This window comes from Pinus tabuliformis, chromosome Q (genome assembly GCF_031772625.1).
Source record: "Pinus tabuliformis cultivar Carrire ecotype Pingquan chromosome Q, CPIR1, whole genome shotgun sequence".
Lineage (NCBI taxonomy): Eukaryota > Viridiplantae > Streptophyta > Pinopsida > Pinales > Pinaceae > Pinus > Pinus tabuliformis.
The window spans coordinates 632,483,903-632,506,924 of record NC_142296.1 but is presented as its reverse complement, the minus strand read 5'-3'; the positions used below and the strand labels follow the sequence as shown (position 1 = coordinate 632,506,924).

At 37.0% G+C, this 23,022-nt stretch overlaps 1 protein-coding gene across 1 annotated transcript; it reads right to left on the bottom strand.

Moving 5' to 3' along the window:
- Nucleotides 1-2,939: 2,939 nt before the first annotated feature.
- On the bottom strand, nucleotides 2,940-3,567 carry LOC149221054 (putative histone H2B.3). The gene has a single exon (XM_089382901.1). The coding sequence runs from the start codon at nucleotides 3,498-3,500 to the stop codon at nucleotides 3,075-3,077; it is 426 nt and encodes a 141-aa protein (XP_089239027.1). The 5' UTR covers nucleotides 3,501-3,567; the 3' UTR covers nucleotides 2,940-3,074.
- Nucleotides 3,568-23,022: the final 19,455 nt, after the last annotated feature.

Below are 23,022 nucleotides of genomic sequence, written 5' to 3'. Positions count from 1 at the left end.
CTAAAACCATATATACATTCAAAAAACTAGTTTAAATAATAGATAAGATTTTACATCAAAAAAATTACCAAATACCAACACTAGAAAGACCAAAAAAAGTCACACTATAGACAACTCTATTTCAAATCTACCTAAAATTGTGACCAATCAAATTTTGTAAGATGCAATTTTTCTTTTAAATGAGAAAATCTTCTACCATTTCAAACATTTTTTCTCTATTCAATTCTATTTTAAAATTCAACCAAAATTACCCTAATTTAGAATATGACACACAATATTACCAAATTAAACAGACCAAAAAGTACATATAAAAGACAACTATAATTATATTTAGAAAATATTTATTTGTGTAATTTCACATATTATAAACAAAAAGATGATAAACAAACAAATAACGAAGGCTATTTTTTATAATAAAAAAATTAAAATTTCAGTTTTGAATTTGCCTGTTTCTTTTATTTTTCCTTAAATCTAATTTTTTTTCATTTAAGTTACAGCCATCATTCATTTAATCTGTAATGAATGCTCCAGAGTTTGAATGCTCCGGGAATTTATAGAGTGCTGAAAACCATTTTCAGCATTAAAAAACAATCCAAACGCAGCAAAACACAGTCCATAAGAAAATGGCCGTTCTTGGTTAGACCAGCCCTTAAAAGCAGCTCACAGCAATCAATGAAAAGAGGCCAGTAGGAAACCACCAGAGTGTTCACCAGTTGAAGACGCCGACTCCACTGTCGTGAGAAACCTTAAATCACTCCAAAGCACCAACTCCACGCAGGGTTAAGGCTGGTTGTATAATAGGAGCACCAGAATCCAAACCCTTGCCGTTGAGAAGATCAGCAATTGCAGCTACCGATTCACTGCCTTACAAAATAACGAGCTATCCACCAAACAAAGAAAAATAAAATGGAATAAAATAAAACCTGAAATGCTGGTAGACTCCATGAATCTAAAAAGCAGACACAAGAAGCAATCATATTGCATGATTTAGATTTAAAGCATTGTTTGCAGCGAAGCTGACACCACTAGTTAAACATACATATTGTCTTCATGATTCAAGCTATTTGCACATATAGAAAACATAGTACAGGGCTTACTGAAAGCAGAGCAAAGAACAAATCAAACCATAACAGCTTTAGAAGAATAAATCAGAAACCATAAGAGGAAGAATGGCTTACATAAATCAGAAAGCATAAAGAAAGAAGGGCAAGAAACACTGACCGCTAAGAATTTTGCAACCAGAAGAGAAAAAATCCCATGTGTGAAGCAGACAGCACAAGGCTGCGCTGGCTACGTGGCCCTTAGGCAGGAAGAAAGACACGAAACCAAGAAGAAAGACACGTTTCATCACTGCGAAGACACGTTTCGGTTCAGTGACTGCGAAGAGTTTCGGTTCAGTCACTGCGAAGAGTCTCATCGCCAGGAGGCCTGGCGTTTCATGGCCCATTGCCAGATCCTCCCTCTCTGTCTTCCAGCTGGTGGAAAAAAACAGATTAAATCATTCTATGAAAAAAACAGATTAAATCAACGGCAGAAAACACCCCAATCGTCTAACACAAGAATCAATGGCTCAGAATCACACACGTCACATTTTAGGGATGTCTTTCTCAGAGGGAACACCTTACGGCGTAATTAATAATTAAACAAATTTAAATTCATTTTAATTTCAAATTTATTAATAATTAAATAAAATTAAATTTATTTTAATTACAAATCTATTAATAATTAAACAAATTTAAATTCATTATAATTTTAAATGGAGTTGTCTTTACTACAATTTTTTGGAAGCTTTTTTGGTAGATTTTTCTAATTTAATTTTTCTAAAATCAGCAAGATTTTTGGAAGTTTTTTTTGGGGTATTTTTCCAATCTAATTCTAAAATCAACAGGATTCATTGAAACCAAAAAATTGATAGATAAACCCTGCAAAATAGAAGTACCATCAGGGTTTTTCATGGTTCTAAAACCATATATACATTCAAAAAACTAGTTTAAATAATAGATAAGATTTTACATCAAAAAAATTACCAAATACCAACACTAGAAAGACCAAAAAAAGTCACACTATAGACAACTCTATTTCAAATCTACCTAAAATTGTGACTAATCAAATTTTGTAAGATGCAATTTTTCTTTTAAATGAGAAAATCTTCTACCATTTCAAACATTTTTTCTCTATTCAATTCTATTTTAAAATTCAACCAAAATTACCCTAATTTAGAATTTGACACACAATATTACCAAATTAAACAGACCAAAAAGTACTTATAAAAGACAACTATAATTATATTTAGAAAATATTTATTTGTGTAATTTCACATATTATAAACAAAAAGATGCTAAACAAACAAATAACGAAGGCTATTTTTTATAATAAAAAAATTAAAATTTCAGTTTTGAATTTGCCTGTTTCTTTTATTTTTCCTTAAATCTAATTTTTTTTCATTTAAGTTACAGCCATCATTCATTTAATCTGTAATGAATGCTCCAGAGTTTGAATGCTCCAGGAATTTCTAGAGTGCTGAAAACCATTTTCAGCATTAAAAAACAATCCAAACGCAGCAAAACACAGTCCATAAGAAAATGGCCGTTCATGGTTAGACCAGCCCTTAAAAGCAGCTCACAGCAATCAATGAAAAGAGGCCAGTAGGAAACCAGCAGAGTGTTCACCAGTTGAAGACGCCGACTCCACTATCGTGAGAAACCTTAAATCACTCCAAAGCACCAACTCCACGCAGGGTTAAGGCTGGTTGTATAATAGGAGCACCAGAATCCAGACCCTTGCCGTTGAGAAGATCAGCAATTGCAGCTACCGATTCGCTGCCTTACAAAATAACGAGCTATCCACCAAACAAAGAAAAATAAAATGAAATAAAATAAAACCTGAAATGCTGGTAGACTCCATGAATCTAAAAAGCAGACACAAGAAGCAATCATGAGTTCCAAAATAGAAAGATTTACCACCGCAGTGAAACTAAAAACGGCAGAGAAAAGCTCAAAGGCCACATTCAAAGCTCCATAGCACTGGTGGCGTCAAAAGACACCATTGAAATCGATTCAAAGAAAACACCCCGCTCAAGCGCTGGTGAACTTGGTGACGGCCTTGGTTCCCTCTGATACAGCGTGCTTTGCGAGCTCCCCTGGAAGAGCAAGCCTTACAGCGGTCTGAATCTCCCGGGAAGTAATGGTGGGCTTCTTGTTGTACCGGGCGAGCTTTGATGCCTCGCTCGCCATTTTTTCAAAGATATCATTGATGAAGCTGTTCATGATCCCCATGGCCTTGCTGGAAATGCCAATGTCAGGGTGAACCTGTTTGAGAACCTTGAAGATATAGATCTTGTAGGTCTCAACACTCTTCTTATGCCTCTTCTTCCCCTTCTTGTCTCCGCTCTCCTTGGGGAGCTTCTTCTCAGCCTTGGGAGCAGGCTTCTTTTCTGCAGGAGTTTTCTCTGCAACAGGCTTCTTCTCAGCGGGCTTCTTCTCTGCTGCCTTGGGCGCCATTGCTGCTGTCACAAGAAAATACTTTGAAAAATGGCACGGACTGTAAGAGCTCTAAACAAACGGAATTATGAAACACTCAGACAATCTTTGAATTGCATGAACCGAGAAGCACGGAAGACGCTTCTTCATTAACCGTTTTCATAATTTTATTTGAATCCCAATAACTGAGAAGCACAACAGATGCTTCTTCATTAACCGTTTTCTTTGAATTGCAAGAACCGAGAAGCACGTAATACGCTTCTTCATTAACCATTTTCATAACAGTTTTGAATCAACGATCGAACTTCGTCCCATCGTCTAACACCACAAATCGATGGTTGACAATAGGACACCGCATCGGCTAGGGCAATTCACTTCAAAAGGAAACGCCTTACGGCGTAAAAATTAAAATATAAAGGTCCATATTATTATTAAAAAACATATGATTTTTAATGGTTAATTAAAATTTTATTCAAAAATAATAAGTTGCTTTTGCATAGTTTAAAGTGGATAAATTCAACATTAAAATATATTTATGTAAAATATGCATGTGAATATAATAATATATGTTGTTAATTAAATCAATTGATATGTTTATTTTAAAATATAATTTCTAAACTTTTAATTTGATTATCAATAATTATTAAGTAGATTGTAGGGATTTAATCTCTACTAAATATTAATCAAAGATTGAGATTTATCTCCAAAGTAGTTATGTTATTTTTTTTTTTAATTAAATTAATTAATAAAAATGTTATATGAAGTGAGTTATGATTTTTTTGGCACGAGGTATTGATAAGCCATGGTATTGGCCCATGGAATTGTAACAAATCCTATTTAAAATTAAGAATATCCATAGTAAAGTGAGTATCAATCTCCATGGAATTTTGTTACATTTTTTAAATTTATAAATACTTAATTTATATATTAATTCTTTTTATAAATAATAATAATAATAATAATAATAATGTCAATTTTTATTATTTTTTTAGTAACTTGATATGTATGATAAGTAAGTGTTTTGCTACTTTGGATTGATGTCTATTGGCATTTAATAGCCATTTTATTTATATGGCTGCCTTAGTATGTATGTTATGCATCTAAATCATTGTTATACATGGATGCTCTATAAATGCACCAATACAATAGAGCTAATAACTGTAATAAGAGCACCAATGCTCCTAACAATAAAAATGCCATGGTTAGCTTTAATGATATTATTATTTTTGTCATTACCATTATCATTATTGTTACATGGATTTATGGTGCCATGGTTAGCTTAATGATATTATATTTTTTGTCACTATCATTATTGTTACATGACTTTATGGTGCATGAGTGTTTTATAGATAGATAATACACATTAAGATATATTTTTTTCAATAGTAAAGACCCAATGACCAAGCAAGAGCACTTTTACACATTATGCATGAGTGTTTTATAGATAGATAATACACATTAAGATATTTTTTTTGATAGTAAAGACCCAACGCCACGACATTCCATATAGACCATGGATGAAGTGGGATGTCCTGCCTTGAACATGGATGAAGTGGGCCACCTACTCCTTGAGCCTAATCAATATAGACTAAAGAATGCCTCCGAAGACTTGAAATTTGGTGGATGGAATAGAAAGCCACAATCCCAAACACTCAAGCTAAGAACCATTGAAAATACATTTAGATACCTAAGAGTTATTTAATTAATGTTTTAGGCAATCTTATTAGTCCCTACAAAGGCATGAATCTAGTAATTCATTTGCATGTTGACCATTATAAGTTTAGCATTGACTAATGCAACTTATAATGTTTAACTTTGAAAAATAAATATTTATTTTTCAATTTATTTAAAAAACTAATTTTCAAACATTTAATTGGACCATAACTTGAAGGTCTTATTGCAACCTTTGCACAAGGTAATACCATGTGGATAACTACCTCACATATTTTATGTCATAATTTATGGATATGGTTGCAATATTCATGCATCATTTTTAGATATTTGTGTAGTGATTTTTTATTCTTAAACTTTGAAGGAAGTAAATAATCAATTTACTCTTAGTTACTTCCCACCATAATTTAAGTATGTCTTTGCATTAAAAATAGATAGGAATAAGAGGTGAATAAATATATTTTCCATGAGTTACTTCTCAACATTATTTATTTACTTCTCAAAATGTAAATGTATAGACGTACTAGTGGTTACTACCCACCAAAATTTATTCTATGTGCTTGAAACAAGCAAAATTTAATTTATCCACTTCACATCTCAACTTATTAGTTCCTCCCAAAGAAATACTACAAGATTCCATTTGCCTATTATCCACTATTAATTTAGTTAACATTGACTAATGTAGGTTATAACTTTTTATGCAAATTTTCTCATAACATAATTTTTAACTTGAGTGGCAGTGACTAAGTTTCCTTGAAACACTTGCTTTAAATAAGATCCATAAGATAACTAGTTGATAGTTACCTTAGCTGTGAGGGTTAGCTCATTATTCAAGTCCTCATTGCTAAAGCACATTTTCTATTGAAAGGTCACAGGTTCAATTCTATCGACACTCTTGGGGTGAGGCCTTGTGGTTGAGCCAACAAGGAGTGATCCCTTCATGTGGATTTTCCTGCAACAAATATTCCTTGGATGTAGTGGTCATTGACCTTTGGGGTCCATGAACCACATAAAATAAAATAAAATTAGTTGATGATTACCAAATGTAAAAATGTCATTTTCATTAAATAATACCCCTAAAACGACTTAGTCTAACTAATACGTGAAATGGCTTTCCTCATCGAAATACGACAATATAGTTTGTTGTGAGATTGTGATTTTTTGTTGTTTAAAATACACTTTTGAATGAATAAATGGATTAAAGCCCCGAAAACCCCTTTAGGCACTCCATATTTGCAGATTAAACCACTTAAACTTATGATGTTTAAAAATTTGTATCATATTTTGGACAAACTTAACCAGGAAAAATTATTAGGATATGACCATTTCATCTATTAATTAGACTATTTCTCAATAAAATAATTAATAATAATACTTTAAATAAATAAAATTATTTTAATAATTTTTTTAAGACATGTAATTTATAAATCGTTTTGTAAAGTATTGATGTTGTATTTGACTATTATTCAAAAGAAAGTTACATTTAAAAAAATATTATATATGTATTTTTTAATTATCAAGATAATGTTATAGATTTAATATCATTAATTTTTACGTTTATTTTTTATAATTTATATTTCTTAATATTACTTATAATTATATTATAATTTTAAGTTATTTTATATGAATAAATAACATTGCTACACATACCAGGAAACATATGCATAAAAAATGTTAAGAAAAATAATAAATGTAGATAAGAATGGTTGAGAAATAACTAAAAACAACTACAAAGTCAAAGTTTAATAAGATGTTAAAATGTTGAGTATTTTCTTTTAAACCTTTGAGATGAACTTGTACGATGACTTAGTCCATTGCAGTTACAATTAAATTAAATGTAATTTTCTTTTATTAAATAATCAAAATATAATAAAAAGTGATAGGGCTAATACTCATAGGTAATACTATTATTAAGAGTTATTTAAAAAGTGAAAAGGATATCTATCTATATATAGTTTGAGTAGGCCTATTGGTTAAGAGCATGTGTTTTTTTATTAAGAGGTCACAGGTTCAAAACCATAGCGGGTAGAGTATGTAGGCCTCCGTAGACTTAGTAGTCAAAATTGTTGCGCAGAGGTGGGTCCCTTGTGCCACAAACAAAGGGGTCTCATACATCAATTTGATATCTGGCTCAGTCATGACCTTAAAATTGGAATATATATATATATATATATATATATCTGTGTGTGTGTGTGTGTGTGTGTGTGGATTTTACATTAATTAATCATATACATATGATAAAAAATATGAATTTTACATTAATTATTGTTTTTATTAGTTTGTTACTTAGAAAAGACTAGTATTATAGACATAAAATTTTGAAATTGTTCATACTGTTCATAAGTTGAGGATCTGACATAGCAAAAACTACAAGTAGTGCTATATAGAAAACATAAAATAAACTAGAAAACATAGCAAAACTAATGGTAATTATGTTGTTGGCATGAAGTGGAACCTTGGAGCCTTTCATTCTAGAGGGATGTCCTCTGGATTTGGTGGTCAGTCTCTCCATCTGAGTCTGATGGAGAGGGATCCATATGTGTCATTATTCTGGTTAGGAGTGTGATTTTCCTATTGATTTTGTCGACTTTTTCCGTTAGATATTCCATGTAGATGATGCCTTCCTACTGAGTATCAACCTTATTTATGAAGAATCTTCCTATTAGTCTTAATATGCCAATATAGGTTGACTGTTTGCATGTAGGGGGATGATCCATCTCTAGTAGAATTCCGAATGTTTGGGATCCAATCTCTAGTTTCTTGGTCCATGTGCTTGTTAGGAATGTACCTATAAGATTGTCTTACTTTGTCTTCCACATCATATATTTCTCTTTGGATAGTTGTGGTGATGATGTCCCTATACCTTCTCATAACTGCTCTAGTAATTGGCTACACACAAGTGCCCCAAAAAGAGGGGGGACTGAATTCTGGTGAGGAGGTGGGACTTGAGTGTCCCATCCTACCTTAGTGAGCTGGTCCAAATAAGCGTCACTTGGCCATGAAAAGAGAAGGGTAGACCACGAAATAGGCAGAAAGAGGAGAAGAAGTATAAAAGTCATTTATATTAGAAGAGAGGAGAAGAGGAGAGTGAGAGAGAGGCTTGAAAGGCCAAGGGGAAAGAACAAAGAAGTAGGAGAAGGATAAAATAGAGTGGGATAACCAAAAAGACAAGATAGGAGGCAAGGGAGAAACCGAGCGAGAGGCAAAGGAAAATATTTAAACACAAAGGGGGTGGGGGGGGGGGGGGAACTAAAACAGGATCAAACCACCCAAATAAACAAAAACCAACACAGGGAGAGAAACCAAATAACAAGAAAACAAGAAAAAGAAAGTGAACAAAAAATGGTGCTATACATAATTTAGGCAAGATTACAGTGAATTAGAACAAAGAAATTAAACTTGCAAACATCATATACTCTACGGGAGAACACATGTGGGAGTCTCCATCCCTCATCGAATTTCAATCTATTTATCATTAATGGTTCCTAAGTTTCCTTAACAATCTAGACAAATTATCAAAATTTATTAACTTTTCATAGTTTTACTCAAATTTTACTTCTGTATACAAGTAATTCCTTCATTTTTCCTCTAGTTAACTCACATGTTAGAATTTTGTAACTAATTATAATCCTCAGCTTCATGTTGCAAATATAATGTACATTTAGGGTTATTATGTAGTTGTGGAAAGAGAAAGGAGGCATCTAAACTTTTATCTGTCACACTTTGACATGCAATTCAATAAATAAATATTATTTTAAATCTCACAACCATAAATCCCTTTAGGTTTAGTTAGACACAACATTTCACCCTTTCAGATAAAAGGTAGCCTAGGTTTTATATTATTGGAAATACTGAGAGGGGGGTGAATCAATATTTCTCTTCAATTAGTTATTTTTAATTTCATAGAGCATTAACTATCATTAGAATTAAACTAAAACATAAATTAGCAACACCATTCAACAATGAAAAAACATACAAGACAATACACATAGGAATTTAAGGTGGAAACCATTCTAGGAGAAAAATCATCGAATGCTTCTTAATATAGGTCTTCAAAACTTACATCAATTAGGAAGCTCCAACTTCCAAGATTTTCAAGATAAATCGAAGGAGGCTCAAACCCCCTAGTTTACAGGCTCTAAATTCCAAGATTTCAACCTTAATGTAAGGAGGCTCAAACCCCCTAGTTTATAGGCTCCAACTTGAAGAAAGCTCCAACTCCCTGATTTACTAGCTCTAGCTGGATGAACGCTCCAACACCCTAATTTACTAGCTCCAACTGGAAGGACGCTCCAACGTCCTATTTTACCAACTCCAACTAAAAGGATGCTCCAACACCCTGGTTTTATCAGCTTTGACTGAAAGGATGCTCCAACACCCTACACATGCTCCAACCTACCCTAGCAGCACCTTACCACCACAAAGTGTTATGAGGCTTTAACCTAAAGGAGACTCCAATTTCCTGCCTTGCACCACCTTTCCACCTAAAGATAGAATATAAACGAATAAGACTGATGAAATAAGATCTCACAATACTTCACTATCATGGCATTTCCACTTCCTCTGTATAATAATTGATTCATGCTATCACAATACAATGATAATGTTGTCATTGCAAACTCAAGGTTATTACCAAATGTATAAGCTTTTTTCTACTCAAACGATCAAACCATTGAAACAAAAATAGCTCTGGCAAGAAAAACTCATATCTTAATAGCTCTACTCAACACATACATATCTCTGACAATCCATGGTATCATTATTTCAGGCAGAAACCATAGCACAACATAGATCAACATAATAGAGACAATATCATTAAGAAACATAGGTTCTGTGCATCATATCAAGTCAAACCCTAGAATTACACTTACCAATGATATGGTCAATATGCTCAAATGTTAGCACAATATTATTTCCTTTGAAATGCTACAACAAAATAACTAGTAGGAGGATCAAACTTTTCCTTCAACATATTCGTCAAACCCTAATACATAAATATTTTGGCACAAAACCTAGAAAGCATTATCTATATTTAAAATAGAAAACCTTTATTTGCTCATAAGTATTTTCATCTTATAATAAAGGATTTTATCATCAAATCAAGACTTCTCATGTCTCTAAGATTGTTCACTACAAATCCTTGATTTTGACGCTTCTTTTGAAATTCAAAAACTGAGTCCATAAACCCTCAAAATCATTTATAACCATATAGTACTATAAACTATTCTATAAACAACACTTTTTGGGAACTGTTCTATAAATTACTCAACTGTTGGATTTTGTGCCACAAAATTCTCACCAAATATTCCAAACAGTGTGAGAAAATGAAACTTATGTTATAAAAAGAAAATTTGACCTGTCAATCCCTACAAGTTCAAAAAGTCACAACATATACAAGCAAGCTAACAATTTCGAAGCTCTGTGATTCTTGTTGACCTTGGTAGAGGAGAATATCATATGAACTCATGGTCATGATTCAATTACATTGCAAGAGGATTTTCATGCCAGACACGATTCAAGCCTCTAACCTTCGTCTTACATGCCACAAAGCTAACAGTCGGACTGTCTTAGCTCTCAACAAATTTAGTCAAAGATTCATCAATCCTCGGCCTTGTTCAATTGCTCTGGTGTATGGATCATCTCAATAGTCTTAATTTGTAAAGGTTTATGGGCTCGTTGAAACTCAACCCCAGTGAAATAGACCCATTTTCCAACACTCAACATGTTAAAATTGTAACTAGGTTAGGTCTTCATAATTATGATTTTGTAAAGATTAAAAAAAAATTGAGTCAAAGAAAATTTATTTTATCATGTCCCATTTGTGTTATCACCAAAAAATGATCACCTAGCCATTTCTAACTAGTTGGATTGAAATGCACCATGTAAGATTAATTTGACTATGGTAAAATCACTTTCACTATGGAAAATAATTTAGTAAACCACTTTTATTAAATTATTTTCTGATTTAAATAAAAAACCCATGAGAATAATGAGATAAATCATTATTTATTAATTTCCTCTAGGAATAATTATTAAATCATTATTTAAATAATTATTCCTTGTCGCATTTGACTAAACTCCCTAGGAATAATTAAATAAATCACTATTTATTTATTATTCCTTATTTCTATTATTGGAATAATTGTTAAATCACTATTTAATAATTTTTTCGATTTCACACCATTCTTAATTCTCATGAAAGAATTAATAAATCAATTTATTTGTTAATTATTTCTAAATAAAAAAATTTAACCATTTTAAATGTCTTCTCCCTCTCCATTAAATATAATAAAATATTCCAAGCAGTTAGATCTTGTTTTTGTTAATATTATTTTATTATTCTCCATGTTCGATATTAACTCAATACTTTGTTATAAATAGGAGGGTTTTCCATTCATTCTTCACCATGATCATAATCATCTTCACCATTATCATATTTTTTCTTTCAAGTTCCCATTTGAGTTCTCCACATTTTGTATGGGTTTTTTTTTGTGTAAGTAAGAATTTGTATTATAAAGAAAATATAGTACAAGACTTCTGCAGCTGCAGAAAACGGGCCGCTAAACAGCAGGCCTAGCCACAGTAGACTAAAAGAAAAGACGGCCCACCACGCAGGGCGGCAGAGAAACACTTAGGCTGAAAGGGCAGCCGGAAAGGATAAAAAATCCACCTCGGCTCCCAGGAGAGGCAGAGAAAAGAGCACAGCTAAGCTAACAGAAACCAGAAAAAGAGGGAAAACCGGCCAAAACCAAAGATTCTACACAACTAGGGTGGAATCATTTGGTCGTCCTTTTTTCCCTTTCTTTTTGCCTACTTTGACCCAACCACCTGGACTTTGCTGGTTTGGAATGATCTGTAGACTGCGTTGGGCTGAGGGAGAAAGCTCCTTGTCTGAATCCGAAGGAGAAGCCTCATGAGAACGCTTCTGAGAAATAGGGGGGACTGAGGCTTCCTTATGACAAACCGAAGTTGAAACCTGTGCTGGCGTTTCCTGTGCTGGCGTTTCGGCCAAGATTTCCTCATCTGGCTCCTCGTCCTCTTCATCAGAGCTGGAAGAGACATCCAATGGGGGAGGATCATGAGGAATCCATCTTTTGGACTTTGGCTTGGAGTTGGCCTTCTTTTTTTGGGGGGGCATGGAAGGACACGAATTTTGAAGGTGCCCTGTGAGATGACAATTTCGGCAGCGAAAGGCTGTATTCTCGAAATCCAGGGATTGGGTCCAATGGAAGTCTCCTATTTTAAGAATGATTTGATCGGGCAGTCCTTTGCTTATGTCTATTTCTGCGCAGATTCTGGCGTAGGTGTAAATTCCTTTTTCCCCTCTTGAGTAGTCTGCGTTGAGGAAACGTCCTAATGAATTACCGATTCCTTCAAAGACAACATAGTGCCATAGGTGCGCTGGAAGGTTGTGAAGTCTAACCCAGATTGGCAGTTTGGTAATGACTGCTGTGGAAGGATCGAAATCTGGGAACCATGGAGTGAGGAATAAACCCGCAGAATTCCAAAACCAAGGGCCTTCTGTTAGGACTCTTTGGTAGTCCTCGCTCTCACCAAACAGGGTGATGAAAAATCCTTTTGAACAAAGAATGACCTTGCAATTCTTGGTCCAATTTGAGTGAATCCACTGATACAGATCTGCTGTGCGAGGCCAGAGACCATTGAACCTGCATATGATGCCTGTTTCTGCATACACCTGGTGATTTAATTCCAGCGAAGGATCATTTATTTCAATGGATGGGACTTCCTCCAGCTTGTCTACTAAGAAAGGCTTAGGAACTTGAGCTGGTGGGATTTTATTCTTGGACTTCTGAGCATGGACGACATCCTTGTAAGAAAATGCTGCAGCAGAGGAAGACTGTCCAACAGCTCCCCCTCTTAGTCGAAGGGATAGAGTGATGGAAGCATTTCTCTGAATGTTATAACAGGAAAGGGGACTAGAGTCCTCCAGTTGTTTGCCTTCGAGAAGGAGACGCTGAAGGGCTATGGGAATCCCCTCTTTATCTTCCAATTTCTGCTTAAGGCTCTGCACTAGATCTGAAGGTTTCACCCACTGAAGCAAAGTCTTGCCGGAGAGGAGCACAATCATAATCTGATAAGGTACTGAGTCTTCTATTTTCTGCTTTCTGCTGTGAGCCTGATTACGGACAAAATTGTTACAATCATAGCCGTCTGAGGGCGCAGACAGAGCTGATTCTGTTAATTCCTGTTCAGAGGAGCAAACAGAAATCCCCTCTGTGTTCATCTTACTGAGGGGTGAGGCATCCCTGGATCTCATGGCTTTTACATCTTCAAGACCATGCTCAGGCCCATTTCCCACTGAACCTTGTGAATCCTGCTTAGTTCCAGAGATCTTTCCAGTATCTTCATTGTGTGCTAAGATAGAGAACAGGGCTCTCTTAGGGATCAGATCTCGGATGAGCGTTTTGTCAAACACTTGCCCTTCAAACTTCTTGGATCTGATATGGGAGGTCATATTTCACTGGTTCTGGAGTTTCGCACTTCTGGAAGTCCCCACACTCCAGCTTCTCTCCCTTTGGACCTTATTGACCGTGGCTAAGGGGGCGCTCTTTCCTGTGGAACCGCCTGCTCCTCCTAATATTGTGGCCCAAATGAAAGGTTGCTCGCTGGCTTCCAAACCCCGCACCAACGCAGCGGTCTGTCTTTCGGATAATAAAATCTGGCTTCCGAACGAGATATACAGAACTGAATGCGGCCTCTGAAAACTTAGCCACTGAATCAGCTCGTCCTCGCTGATGTCCTCCATTTGCCCTTTGCCCGCCTTCCCTGCAAAGTTGGGCGGAGGCATCGGGCCAAAGGGCCAGATGGGCTTCTCCGTTAGGCTTCTCATGTGCCTTAGGGGCGCGGGCTCCAGATCTTCGAACATTCCCCAGCCATGACTCAATGAATGAGAGCTGCGGTCGACGAACAGAGTTTTCCTCAGAGCTGCCATTTTTTGGTAATCCCACATATATCTTGTTCTTATTGTCACTTGTATGGGTTTTTCACATATTGAAAGAGAAGATCATTTTCTGAAGCATCAAGGACATCAAAGGACCCATCCCACGGAGGGGGATTTATAAAACCTTTTGTAGATCTCCTTCATCAAGTGTTTTTAATAAATAATTTATTGAATTAAATTCTTTCCATTTGGGTTATGGCATTGGATATTTTTATTGTTGCTTTCTATTATGAATTGTCTATACTTTTGTTGCAGATTTTCCATTTTTATTGCAAATCTAAATCGCAAGTAGCCATCCACTTGTTGTTAGGGTCACTTGTCACCTAGTGACTTAAGTGAAGTGTTTTTGGTACACCTTCCAAGAAATTTCATACTAACAAATGATGACTCCACTAGTGTAATAACACTATTCTTGGGTGACTGAAGTTTCAGAAAATTTCAATGTTTTCTATAGCTATTTTTAGCCTCAATTTATATTTATAGTATTAATCCCATTTTTCGATTCTGGTGGGTTTTGGGTTCTTTTCGCAAGTCACAGGTGCCAACCAAGAAGAAGACGACAAAATCTATGCGAGATCTACTGACCAAGAGTCCTAGGATAAAAACACACTTTTCAGCCCTAGATCTACATTCCAAAGCACACTGTTTGGCCCAAAAACTGTGTTTTCCATTGTTCCAGGTCAGTGCCCACATTTTGGAATTTTTCTAGTTTTTTTTTTTTTAAGATTTTGTTTTTCCAAAATTGCCGAGAGTTTTGTCTACAGACTGGGTTGTGTACTTCAACTTTGTTTTTAGTCTCCCCTAAGCCTCGATACACTTTATTTGTCTCTTTGAGGAAGGAAAATGCCCCCCTAGGGTTTAGAGTACACCTACACATTGTTAGGAAGAAATTTGTTGAGTGAGGAGCCTACGGTTTTCAACATTTTCAACCACTGATTTTCAGATTCTGATCCATTACTTTTCAAAACTTTTGGATAGGTTTCTTTTACCTTTTCTCCATTTAGAGTTTTGGTTTTACTTTTCCCCCTTAGGATCCCCTTGAGCATCCTAGGTTTTAGAGCTTCACACCTATCCTTTGCAGCATTTTTCACCTCTGATTTTTGCTATTTGTCTGCACCATTTATAGCAGATTAGTGCCTCTAGATCCTAGTCCCTTGACATTAGATATTTTAGGAATTTTTATGTGTCTTTGAGTAGCTTGTTTTCCCTCTCTTTCTTAGCTTCTTTGTAACCTTGTGGGTGGGGTTTTGTGTGCTTGATTGGCTGTCTATTTTATGTAATTTTCAGGTTTATTTATAGTATTTCAGCACTTTTCTTTGAGCAACACATGGCATCATAAAACATGCTCAATTAACTCATCCACTTGACAGATTATTTTAATACACTCACACCCTACACGAACGTGAGCTTGGTTAACACCGCTAAGCCAAGACTTGAAACACTACACCTTAATAAATCAACAAACATAGATTAAGCCCACTTGGACACCAACGCCAAATAATATTTTTAGGATCGGTGGTATATGATTCTAATAACACCCATTGATTGCTTTCATTGAGACATAGAAGTTGACATATTAGTGAGCTTAAAATCCTTCACCATCCCATAGTCCAAAGATGCAGTGCATCAAAAACCTTATTCAAAGAGGGTTAGGTTAGGTCATTGTGCGAGCGGTTCTCCTCGGGGCTACCCAACTCATGGTAGGAAATCTCATGCATTGGTTGACTACCAAGAAGCTCAAGTCTCGACCACCCCCATGGGACGAAGGTAGCCATAGTGACTATTCTTAGGAAAACACCCTATAGGACTAGCTGTGGGAAGCAGTTGGTTCTCTACCCCACCTTTCTCTAGAAAACTCTGCTTGCAGGGTTCAAATTCCATCAAGTAAGAAGTTCTTTGGAAGGCCATTTGAAATAGTAGATCTAGGATTATTTGAGGATTTAGATCACCTATAGGCTAGAGGTATTTTTCTTTGATAAGACGTGTTTTATTGTATTAGAGTAACATCATTAATATAGTTAGTTTACACTTGGCACCAATGCATTAGGTGTTTTCTTGTTGTTTGTTTCTCTTTTTATTCCTATCATCACCCTTTAGTTCTTAGATCATTATTATATTGACATCATTGCACCCCATAGGCATTTGTCGCGTTGAATTTGCGGTCTTCACCATTAGTTCCCATTAGGAAATATTACTCCTCCTCGTCAAGTTAGATTTCATCCTCCCAATCCTCCATCAAGTCATCATTCTGATTCTAATTCTACTTATTCATCTAGTTCCTCCTTTGATTCTACTTCTTCTCAACCCTGTATCGCCACCATGTCAGGTACCAACGCGGGTGCAGGAAACCGGGGTGGTAACCTAGGTACCAATCACGGTACCCCCACTGGTGTGGTCACTCATACTCCCTTGATTCCTTTCATGGCTGGTTTGAGTCTCCTTGATTTCAACTAGCTTATCAATTATCCTCTCCTCCATGATCCCACTTGGCCAGCTATGCCTACTAAACTCCCTTCAGACATCCCAAATTTTGAAGGTAATCCTGGAGAAGATCCCACTAAGTGGTATGTTGATCAACCTAGAGCCACTCACTCCACTTTTGTGATTATTACCACAACTTTTCTTTCATATTTCCAGCTACCTCTCCATTATGACATTGGTACCAAACTATTGTCTTCTTTCTGTCAAACTTCTTCCACTTGCCTATCCGACCATGTTCAAGAATGACGAAGAAGGAGGAGCATTTGTAGAGCTCTTGAATTCGAAGACCGAGTCTATATGGATTGGTTCCTTAGATCGTTGTTGGCTACCATTGCTAAAGATATCATGTCACACTTCCCCTAGTCCGAGGAAGATGCACTACAAGTAGCCTTATAATTTGAGATGATCTATGCCCAGTCAGGTTATGTTTACACTATCATCCCCGATCTGCCTTAGCTTGGTGTTGATAAAGCACTCGGGGAATCTCATGACACAGATGGCATAGTTGGAACCATTTCACACCCTCAACCATACGCTCCATCTCAGATGAGTTATGGTCCACCTCAGGAATGGACCAATTCCATTTACAATTATCCATCTGCCAATCCTCGACAAGGTAACCCTTATCTAGGTCCCAACACGCCATATGCATATCCCCATCTGCATCAAAAAATGCCAAGGCCAACTATTGCACTGCCTGTTTATCCCAATGTTGCTCCACCCACCTAGTGATCCAGCCCTTCTGACACCAGTGCCCCAACCCCCCATGTCTGCTCCCCCTTTGCCACAATAGCCACCTCCTCCACAAGGTCAAGTGTATGCTCAACAAAGCAGACCCAATCCCCCTAACCCCAAGAAAAGGAATAAGGGGAAGGGTAATTAGAACCAATAGTCTCAAGGTAATCAAGGAAACTAGGGTGCTCCACCCAATGCCCCTTAGGGTCTTCAACCTAATCCGCAACCCAGTAATAGGGTGGTCATCCCAAGCAAAATAAGGGTCTTCATATGAACAAACCTTGTTCCTGTTGCGACATATATGGTCATTATACCCATGAGTGTCCTATTTTACCTCAGATGAATCAAGCATGTGAAGCTTAAGTAGTTTCTTCTTTAGGAATGCAACCCACCGCTCCTCCTCCCCCCCTGCTTCATCTCAACCGATAGTGCTTTACCAATCCTTTCCCTCACCAAGGATACATAGCTACCCAACCTACACAAGGCCAGGAAACTCAACCAGATCCACCATATGGTTATCATTATTAGATTCTTATGATGAATTCTTATGAGATCAATGTTGGGACAGGGTCCCCTAGGGTAATTTTTTTTATATTTGTAAAGTCTCTGCATTTTGAGGAAGAGGAGCTCGAAGATCGTAGGAGTCAAAGGGGATTTAGGAAGGTCAAAGCCCCTTAGTTTTTAGAAGTTAAGATGTTTTGTGACCCACCCATTGTTTGCAAACCATGGCAATGTAAAAGAAGATGTTATAAAAAGGAGTCATAGTGAGTCATAGGAAGTCAATTAATAATGGAAGATCAATGTATGGGAAAGTGATATAAGGCGGAAAACTCTATTTTCTATACTTAGGCAAAGGGGAAGGCTACTGCAGCTATGTGCATGGAGACCTTTGTAAGTCTGCAGCTGAGTGCACAGGCCCCTGCAGCTATGTGCGTTGGGAAGAAAGAGTCTGTAACAGAAGGATTGAATCTAATAAAGACTATTTTGGAGCAATATTTGTGTGTCTGTGCCTTGATGTTTACTTCTACATATTTTGTGTATTCACTCTGTTTTCTGTATTTATCATAAGAAACACTTAAGTGATACATAAAGTGGTAGCTCTATTTATTTACTTGATGTTATGAATGTTTAAATAAATCGGTGCAGAGTTAGAAGCTTTTATATCTAAGTTCTCTTAGTTTACGCATTTCAAGGGTTAGGGTTCGCAAAGGTTTGGATAAAGCCCTAGAAGTAATAGAAACCCATCACATAGACCTCTGGATGCGGAAACTTGATTCTGTCATCCCCCAATACTGCGTTGGGTGAGACTGCAACCTGCGCTAAGCAGGCTATTGTCGAAAGGGCTGATAGTTTAGGGTTTTGTTGGTTGGTTCAGCTAACTCTAAACTTAGGTTAGGACCCGTCAAGCCAACAAATGGTTCCATTGTCGGGACTTGAACCCGGGTCTCTCAGGTGAGAGCCGGGTATCCTAACCAACTAGAATACAATGGAGTGGTACCATGGTGCGCTATTTGTCAGGTTACAGGATAGCATGTGAGAGACAATTGTCATTTACTAACAAAGTTTGTATAGACCCCCTAACAGTTGTTTTGCAGTTTCTGCAAATCTGTAGGTCATGATGAGCGCCATTGTCAAAGTTATGAACTGATGATGGATAGGGCCCCTATTTATAGAATGTAGGTAGAGACTCATCCTCAATAAGATCAGGGCACAACTACAGTGCACAGAGGGTTCCAAGGCCGAGGAAGAGGATGAGGAGAAGCTGGAAGGGGTCGTAGTAAGATAATATATTACAATTATGGAGAAGCAGGTCACTTTGCATGAGATTATCAGAATCCAACACACCCTTCTGGTCAATATTGTCGACAATTTGACCATGTCATAGAATATTTCCCAGTACTTATCATGAAGGTGAAAGAAAAGAAGACTCAGACCCAGCAGCCTATGCAAAACATTTAGATGATGAGATTAGAGCCTCTTGAAGATGGGCCTAGTGTTAATATTGTTACTTGAAGTGGTATCGCTACTAGAGAGGATAAGGGGAAACAACAAGAAGTAGTTGGATGTGTATGTAAGGTTGCTGATAAAGAAGTTGGGTTCAACTTAGGTAAAGCAAAGGAGACTTTTATGGAGGCTAAGAAGAGATTTGTGGAAGCTTCTATATCAGGGACCCAGGGTACACATACGAAGAAGTCTGAAGGAAATAGTACTGCGCAAGAGACATACCACTCATTGTTAGCATCATTCTTAAAGACTTGCATGAAGCTCCTAAGGGATAAGAAGGCAGTAGAAGGGTTGCAGGAACTAATAGATAACTGTATTGAAAATAATAAACCCCTGCCTAAGGAGTGCATGTACACAAGGTGGGAAAAAATAAGAAGAGAACGGGCCACGAGATGAGGTTGACTACGCAAATTGACAAATTCAAGATGGACCAGGTAATCCTTAACTTGGGGTTTGATGTGAATGTCCTGCCGAAACAAAATTGGGAGAGAATGGGGAGACCCGTGCTAAAGTGGTCCCCGATCCAGCTGAGAATGGAAAATCAACAAAAAATTATTCCTATGGGGTGCCTATAAGGAGTGAGGATGGATATTGAAAGGGTGTGGGCCATAGTTGATTTTGAAGTGATTGAAATAGTGGATGATAGTAGCCCATACCCAGCCTTGCATGGCATTGGTTGGGCATTTGATATGAACGTGGTCATCAACCTCAAAAAGCGTAGAATGAAATTCGAAAAGAAGGAAGTAAGGGTTATTATTCCATTGGATTCGGCCAAAGGTGCACGATGTACTCAACCGGTCTGAGATTATGAGGAGGAAGATGACATCGATTAGATTTACAAGCTCACTGTGCGGGATGAGGACTGGATTAACCCTACTGTGGATGGAAGAATCTATTAGGAAAGGGACAAATCCTACAATTCAGACTCTAATGAGGAGCTCGAGCATTGGCAAAACCGATTTCATGAAGTATCATCGCTACACTGCAACAGGCTTACCAAGTCACTCCGATGTATATCCACTAAGGTACACAATTTACCGCATTATGATGGTTTAGAGGATGTCAATTTAATTTTGGATAAATTTGAGAGGGATGTACAGGAGGAACATCGATTCTAAGCATTAGATATTGTGCTGTGAGCTATTGTTGCACAATAGTGGGGTACATATAAGAATAATTTTGCAGATTGGAAGGAGTATCGAAGGATGATGAATTTGAGGTTACCCATATCATAGAGAAATATACAAGGAAGGATGATCAGTGCGAGCATATAGATCGATGAATGAAAGCATGGGGAGAAGAACTGCAACCATAATGGTTTCATGTATTCTGCCACACTTTGGATATAATCCCAATGAATTGGTATCTAGAAACGAAGTTGCGACATGGGACTGTAGAATGGGATGTCCTAAAGGAAAGTTTCCTACTAACTTTCAGTTTTGAGGATGGGTTTGAGTGTATTGATGAAGTGTTACAAGATATTAAAGCTGCAATATTCAAAATGCCCAAAGAACCTATTACATTGGTACAACAAGATTGGAGTATGAAACTATGCCACATGCTTCAATGCTATAATGTGACCACTGAGGAAGGTGAGGCAGATCCTAAGAACATCCATATTCCTAAGTCCGAAGGACAACGCGAAGTCAATGGGCCCAAGGCAAAAATAACTAACATTTTAAAGCCTTCAAAGACAAAATAGGTGAATATTGGATCAGAAGCACAGTTGAAGTTTGCAAACATAGGTGAATAGTGGGACGAATACACAATAGATAAAGTCGCAGAGCTATTGTGAGAGTATCAGGACTTATTTACCACCAAGTTCTCTGATCTAAAAGGGATAGTAGGGGATCTGGGTGTCATGAATATCACTTCAAATCTAGATGTGAAGCCAGTGAAGTAGCGCCCCTACCAATTAAACCCCAAGTATAAGGAAAAAGTGCGCGACGAATTGGATAAAATTCCTGTTGCCGAGATTATTGAACCTATCAAGGAATTAGACTGGATTAGTCCTATGGTGGTTCAAGAAAAGAAAATGCAGGGTGAAATCCAGATATGAATAGACCTGAGGAAGTTGAATGACAGTTGTTTCCATGATCCATTCCCTATGCCATTCACAGATGAGGTATTGGAGAATGTTGGAGGGTAGGAAGACTATTCGTTCACAGATGGGTTCTCAAGGTACCATCAGATCAAGATCACGCCAAAGGATAGGAGTAATACCACCTTCACAATTGAATGAGGCTATTTTCAGTATACAGTGATGCCTCTCAGGCTTAAGAATTCCCTGCAATATTCTCTAGGGTGGTAATTGTGGTCTTCAAAGAATTTATTCACAAATTTTTGGAGGTTTACTTTGATGACTGGATAGTGTTTGGGTTGGTAAAGTGCCATGTTTCTAGTGTGCGCCTCATGTTGGATACTTTTCAGAAGTATCCGATAGCCCTTAACTTGAAGAAATGCATATTTTGCATACCCTATGGGATACTCTTGGGCCATGTTGTTTGAACGTAGGGATTAATGGTAGATCCTGCCAAGATTGCAGTAAACATTAATTTGGAGGCCCCAAATAATGTTAAAAAAATACGCATGACATTGGGCCATATGAGATATTACAGGAAGTTCATCAAAGCGTATGCGTAAATCACTACGCCCATGGAAAAATTGCTGAAGAAAGATGCGACGTTTTGCTGGGACGAGGATTGCCAGAAGAGTTTGGATGTCTTAAAGAAGAAAATGGTCACCGCATCGATTTTAGTATTCCTCGACTAGAAGAAGGAGTTCCACATTCATGTAGATGCTTCCTGCATAGTGCTAGGAGTTGTGCTGACCCAACCAGGCAAAGGATATATTAATCATCCAATAGCATTTGCGAGTAGGAAGTTGTCAAAGGCAGAAAAGAATTATTCAACCATAGAGTGCAAAGGGTCAGCAATGGTGTATGCGCTACAAAAATTTAGGTACTATCAGTTGGGTACGCACTTCAAAATGTATACATACCATTATGCTCTAAAATACATGGTCAATAAGCTTGTGTTGGTGGGGAAAATTTGTATATGGTTGCTGCTCTTCCAGGAATATGACTTTGAAGTAATTATGAAACCAGCACAACTGAATGCTGGATTGGATCACCTCTTACAAATTGAGAATGGTGACAAGCCTACAAATATGGAGGAAGGATTGCCTGAAGCTCAACTCTTCGTTGTGTGCATCACATATGATCATTTCGTCGACATAATTCAATTCTTGTCTACAGGTACAACTCCTGAAGGGTATTTAACATAAAAAAAGAAATAATCGGTGGTCCGAGCTGCAAATTTCTCCGTTATTGCCAGACACTTATACAAAATGGGCTCTGATGAAACATTGCGTTGGTATGTCCTAGAGTATGAGCGGAAAATTATCCTTGCAGAAGCACATGGAGGAGTAGCGCGAGGACATTATGCAGGAAGAGAAACTGTGTAGAAAATACTATGCACAAGAATCTGGTGTCTGACTCTGCGTAAGGACTCCCAAAATGTATTGCAGGGCACGCGATGTTTGTTAGAGGACAGGGAGACCGTCACGAAGAGATGAATTTATACTGAATTTGTAGGTGAAGTTACCGGCATTTGATAAGTTGGCAATAGACTTTGTGGGACCAATACAGCCACCTGGGAAGAAGAGAAAGGCCAGGCATATCATTACAGC